Source organism: Pygocentrus nattereri, chromosome 22 (assembly GCF_015220715.1).
Source record: "Pygocentrus nattereri isolate fPygNat1 chromosome 22, fPygNat1.pri, whole genome shotgun sequence".
NCBI classification, from domain to species: Eukaryota; Metazoa; Chordata; class Actinopteri; order Characiformes; family Serrasalmidae; genus Pygocentrus; species Pygocentrus nattereri.
The window spans coordinates 20665432-20671431 of record NC_051232.1 but is presented as its reverse complement, the minus strand read 5'-3'; the positions used below and the strand labels follow the sequence as shown (position 1 = coordinate 20671431).

Genomic DNA, 6000 nt, shown 5'->3' with positions numbered 1-6000 from the left:
CGCCACTATAGAGAGAGGAGAGAATGGGAACTTCTTCGACGCTCTCTTCTGAGAGACCACAATGGCTTACTATAACTCATTTTCCACATTTAACACATTAATGAACGCAATGAACTAACCTACATCAGCTTAGAACTGCTGAACTGACCGATTTCCTTCTGAAGGTCATTATAGGAAAACACATCACACTGCTCTGTTACTGGATAGCCTCCCTATACATTGTACTCAGTGTACTTTTATAGACTTCAGCTGATTTGTTGAAAGCAAGTTTGTTGAGACAGTGTTCACTTATTTTCACTTAGAAAACAAACAGCATTTGACCAGGGGTGGCAGCAATTTTGCAACACTTCACACTGTTCTGTTTTTGTTACTCATACAGAGGATATAGTTACAGATTCATAAACTTAGTTTGCACTGAATATCTTAGAAACATATTACATGACTTCACTCACATGAGCTAATTATAACAAGTGATGAACTAACATTTTAATAAAAGCTGCATAAGGAGTGGTGTTCTCTGTTTTAAAGGAAGGCTTTGGGAGAAGTTTTGGGTTGTTTTTAAACACATTTGGATGGGAATGAGTATAGCATAGTGGTTCATAGTTCAGTAGTTGAGATGCAAGTCATTCAGAAATGGTTCATTGTAGAGATGTCTTTACAGTGGTGGTGATAGGAACCAGGGGGTAACAATGTTTACAACACAAATACAGCCATTTTATTTACTATCCAGAACCAGCAGTGAACCTACACGTGTCTTCTGACTTCATGTAATGTTGATGGTAAAATAGAAAATCTGAAACTCTGCCTCACAACACCTCCACAATGAATGAAAGACTGAAACCTTCTTAAAACTATCATAAAACAGCATCTCAGGCATCAGGCAGTGAATTCATAACCATTTCATGTAGTAACTTTCTGTGAGGGAGCTTTTAGAAGTGGGTATCTGGTTCCTGTCACCACCACTGAACAATTCTGACTCTAGAACAGAGCATTTCACACCAAACCACCCTGAATGGCTTTATTTACACCTTAACCATTTAATTCTGAAAAATGAGAATTCCCTTCAAAATACATTGTTGAACTAAACACTTAAGGAACGTTATAAGAAGAAAAAAATACAAATTGCTGAGTAGATTGGTCAAAATCACAATTTGGGATTATGGATTATTTTGAATATAAAATACAGAGGTATGTAAAAGTTTGGGCACCCCTGATAATTTTCATGATTTGCCTTTATAAATCATTGGTTGCTTGGTTCATTGGTTACAGGCAAATCATGAAAATTATCAGGGGTGCCCAAACTTTTTCCATACCACTGTAAAACGGTCAAAGCTGGCCAAATTGTCAGTATATGTAATATAATATAATATACAAAAAAGTACCCAAAACTGGAGAAAACACTACATAAAAGCTACAGAGAAAATGAGACTCCTAACAACTACCTATAGGACCAGCAAACCCCCCATCAGATAAACAGAGGAGAAAAATCAAGCTCCACTCTTGATTCAGATCTCAAAACTTCCACAGGTGTTTCTGTCCATCCTTCCACTGTGATGAGACGACTCAGTGCTATGAGTCTGAATGGATGTGTAACTGTTAAGACAAACCAAAGAAGCTGCTGCTGCTCTCAGAACAATGGACTCACCACCTCAGACTGAAACATCACTGAGTACGTTTGTGACCACTTGAATTATGAGAAGCAGAAAACGTAAAACCAACTTTTAAGACTGAACTTTGGAGGTGTAAAAAATATCCCCAGTTTTTTGAAAAACTGAAAGTGAGTCTCCTGAAAGGAGGGGAATGGAAGGTATAATAAACGTAAAGAGTAGACACAATGAATAATACTAAAAAAAGATTGTTTTCTGCTTTATCTGTTATTCTACTTAAGGGGTGCTATAATTGGAAAGGAAATAAATGAAGGGTGGTCTCTGACCTTTGCACAGTACTGTAAAACTATATATGTTGTCATGTTAGAATATTCATAAACCGGAACTACTGAAACACAACTGGAACCGATGCCAAAGATCAAAATGATCCATTTTCAAATAATTTTTTCATCTTTATTGAAGTGTAAATGCAAAAGCCATTAAATATTGTATTACATGGATCAACACTACATGTTCCTATATCTGTTCAACAAGCAGAACCAATTAAATATTATTAAATGTACCAAAACTGAATATCGTTGTATTAAAAAAGGGACACAAAATGTGCATCAAAGTGTCTGTAAAAGGGCAGAATTCTTTAACAGGAGAAATGTTATACATTTAAACTTGAACATGTGGAAAAATTACACATATATATTAACTTGGGGTGTACTGAGTGGTTGGAATGCGCTGCATTACAAACTATAATAATAACAATTGGTTTATTATTACTATTCTTATTATTTTTAACATGCTGGCAAATTTAAGAACATAATGTGTCAGATAATTTGGAGGCAGGGTTGCCTGTCATTTTAAACAGAAGACAAAAATCACTGAATTTACTGAACATTGGTATTGGTTTGGTCCTGTTTGTGCTTCAACAGCTGCGTCTAAGTGCAAGCTTAAAGAGAACAGAGTGAACGTTAGTGCAAGCTACAGTTAACATCTATTTCAGTCTATAAGTAACCATCAATACCCTGAACTACGCATGTAGTGTTCCCCTCATTCTCTCTGAATGTGTTAATCCATGTGAAAAAGTCTAGCAAAGACATCAAAAAGAGTGATGTTCTGAATAACCGCTTCCAAAATAGCAAAAATGTTGCTTTAAAAATTGCATAAGAATCTGTAAATCATCTTGAATCCTCATTTTTTTTCATGGAACCAACATCCAGTCATCAGAAACAGGTACAAAGTAATAAATATTAGTGATTTTTTTGCCACAACTTCCATCAAATCGTCATATTTTGAGGTATACACGCTGACTGCTTTTGCTTTTAATCTGAATATCTGATGATATGAGTGCTGATTGTAGAAATATACGCAGCTGCTCTCTGGAAGTGATGGTCTTTGGCATGGAAGAAGTGGATTAGCCTGTTCCTGAGTGACAGAGAAGAGGAAGTGTAACTGTGGATGGGTGATTGTTTGGTGGAGCAGCCTGTTCCTTATCCAGGGCGAACAACAAGCAGGTGTTTAGGTCATGAGGAGGCGGTTCACACGCTGAAACTGATGCTGTGAGAGGACGAGGGAGTGCGCTTGTTCTTTACCGCGAGTGCATGGGATCATCACTTTACCCACCAAAACCGTTCCACACCTCTTCTTCTCCTCCTCGGCCTGAGAGAAAAAGAGAAGGGGGGCTGAAAATCACTGGCCACTTTATTAGAAACACCTACCTTGTACTTTTACTCACTGGCCACTTTCTTAGAAACACCCACCTTGTACTTCTACTCACCGGGCACTTTATTACAAACACCCACCTTATCAATAAACTATATAGGTGTAAAATTACTATATTTTGCTGCATAGTTTATCAGCGCATCCCTAAACCACTTCTCACTAGTCAGACCGTTTCTGACAACAGGACTGCTGGTGACCATTATTTAGGTGGCAGACAGCTGTGTAGTGAGTCTGGACAGGTGTTTATGGGAGACGGTAGAAGGTGCTGCTAATAAAGAGTAAAAAAAAGAAGAATAGGTTCCTGTGGAGCTTCTATGCAAAACTGGAATTTGTAAACCTGTTTACAGCTAAACCTAATGCTTTTTTTTGGGATATACAAACAAAAATTATGAATTTAATTCATATTAAATGTACTAGTAGCAACATTTTCCATTTTAAGTGACCAAATTCTCATTACTGTAACACAATAATGTCTGAGGATAAATTTGAAAATAATGTTTCCCTTGATCATGTTTAAATGATTAAAAAAGATCATTATTAAAACAATGTTCTGCAAAATGTAGCATTTTTATCTCATTACTCCAACACAGTGACTGCCATTGAATTTTTTTCTTGTTGTTTGCTTCCCTTCCCTGCAGTTTAAAACCTTCAACTGTTTAAAGAACACAAACTCCATTTGAAAATAAGGTAGGAGTTTCTAATAAAGTGGATACTCAACTTCGCGGTTTGGGCAACCTGGTCAAATTCTGTTTAGCTGATTTAAAATGAAAATAAGTTACCACCTTCCTTACACAGCAAACATTTAAATATGCCATTTTCTGCACATTTTACTGCATAATCTCTAATTATTTGCTGAGACACTACATAGTTATCAAAACGTGAATTCAGTTCATGAAGGCCTTGCTAATTATCTGATGAGCTGAATAAGGTGTGTTTAATGAGGTACTTAAGTCTGCAGTGTTGTGGTCCATGAGGACTGGAGCCAGACACGTGCTGTAGAGGATGTGTTAACTTTTCACTTAGAAAATCAATAAAATATTGACTATTGAATATTTGACCAGGGGTGCCCAAACAATATGTGTGTCTGTGTAAGTGTTGCCTTACCTTGACAAAGGGTGAAGACGGGAACGTGGCAAAATCTGAACGGACTCGAGCTCCTGCCTGCTCCTTTACTATGTGCTCCGAAACATCATTCTGATTGAAGTGGAGAGAGATTGCAAGTGAGAGAGCAACAGTGACAAAATATGGGAGTAAGAGAGAAAGAGGAAGAGACAGAGCAAGCAAGAGAGAGTGAGCGATAGAAAAAGAAAATGAGAGTGAGAGAGAGCGAGAGAGAGAATACATACAAAAATACACAATAACATGACAGACACAATTTTAAAAAATCTGCTTAAAATGATTGCCTAATTAAGTGCATGTGGATGTCCTGTTCCTCACCTTCAGTTTGTCCAGAGCGTCACTGAGAGACTGGAGTCTGGCTGTCTGCTCCAAAAGCTGAGCACTCGCACTTACTACAGAGGAGAAAAAAAGCAATTAGTTATTAGCCACTCTCTCATATATTACTTTCATATCTTAAAACCTCCCTTATGCCCTTAAGGCTAAGAAAAACCTCTATCATGTCCTTTAACACTGATTTCTCAGTGCTGATGCTGCATTTATTTTCAATAACAAGTCCAAAATAGTCTTGCACTCAGTTTGTGTCACACAAAGGACATGTTGATGTATTTTCACTAGAAAATCCACAAAACATAACTGTGGGTGTTCAAACTTCTGCAGACTGCAGCACAGGGGACCTAGGAGGGTTACTCTAAAAGCTGCTGCGTCCAGGTTTGCTCATGTTTGCCGATTGACCCATCATACCAGGGGTTTTTCCAGAGATGTCCACCACTCTGACTCCAGCGCTCATCTTCAGCAGGTTGTTGAGCAGCAGGTCAGTTTTGCGGTACAGAGTTCCTGAGGTTCCTTCAGTCAGAGCTCCTTCCTTCATCCCCCCTGCCATGTTGGGGACACTGAGGGGAGGCAGAGAGGCCAGCTGCGCTTTCATCTTTTCCGCCTAGGGGGCAAATGTCAGCATCACAGTGACATGCAAGTTAGATTATCATTTACATCAATGTGCTACAATTCTATTAATTTGAATTTTTAATAAAAGCAATCAGAGCTGAAACATTCCTTATAACTTCAGTGTGAATGGGTGGGGCTAAATTGCTATAAGTGAAAAAGGTGGATGTATGTAAATAAGGCCTGTTTTTGCAGTTTAGTCCAAATATGGACTGAGGAGCAAATGGTAAGCTTTAAAATTTTAACACTGTTAACATGCTACATTGAACTGCCCTTTAAATGTAGTTCAGACTGAGTATGTATGTCATATATATGTATGTCATAAAATGCCACTTTTTCACCCCAAATTTACTGACACTGTTCTGAGAGTGAGAGTGCACAAGTGTAATGTTCACTTTGAGTCTGTAGTTTTCATTCTTCAAGTGTTTGATGGCAAGTCTCTGAACGTCAATCTGCTGCCTCAAGAGAGGAGAATCCACCACCTGCACAGCACCGGACACACCCCCCATACCAGACACGATACCACCTAAACACACACACACACACACACACACACACACACACACACACACACACACACACACAAAGACAAAGACAAACTCAGTTAAACAAATGACACAAA

General features: G+C 38.2%; 1 protein-coding gene across 8 annotated transcripts in view; it reads right to left on the bottom strand.

Annotated features, from left to right (window-relative positions):
• Positions 1-2034: 2034 nt before the first annotated feature.
• dctn1a (dynactin 1a) overlaps positions 2035-6000 on the bottom strand; it is a 44507-nt gene continuing 40541 nt past the window's right edge. For all 8 annotated transcript variants that reach the window (XM_017719290.2, XM_037532956.1, XM_037532957.1 and 5 more), the window contains 5 exons: positions 5774-5904; positions 5181-5373; positions 4758-4831; positions 4425-4514; positions 2035-3257 (listed from right to left, as the gene is read on the bottom strand). In XM_017719290.2, coding sequence (XP_017574779.2) covers positions 3117-3257; positions 4425-4514; positions 4758-4831; positions 5181-5373; positions 5774-5904 — 629 coding nt within the window. In that variant the 3' untranslated portion in view covers positions 2035-3116. The remainder of the gene's footprint in view (positions 3258-4424; positions 4515-4757; positions 4832-5180; positions 5374-5773; positions 5905-6000) is intronic.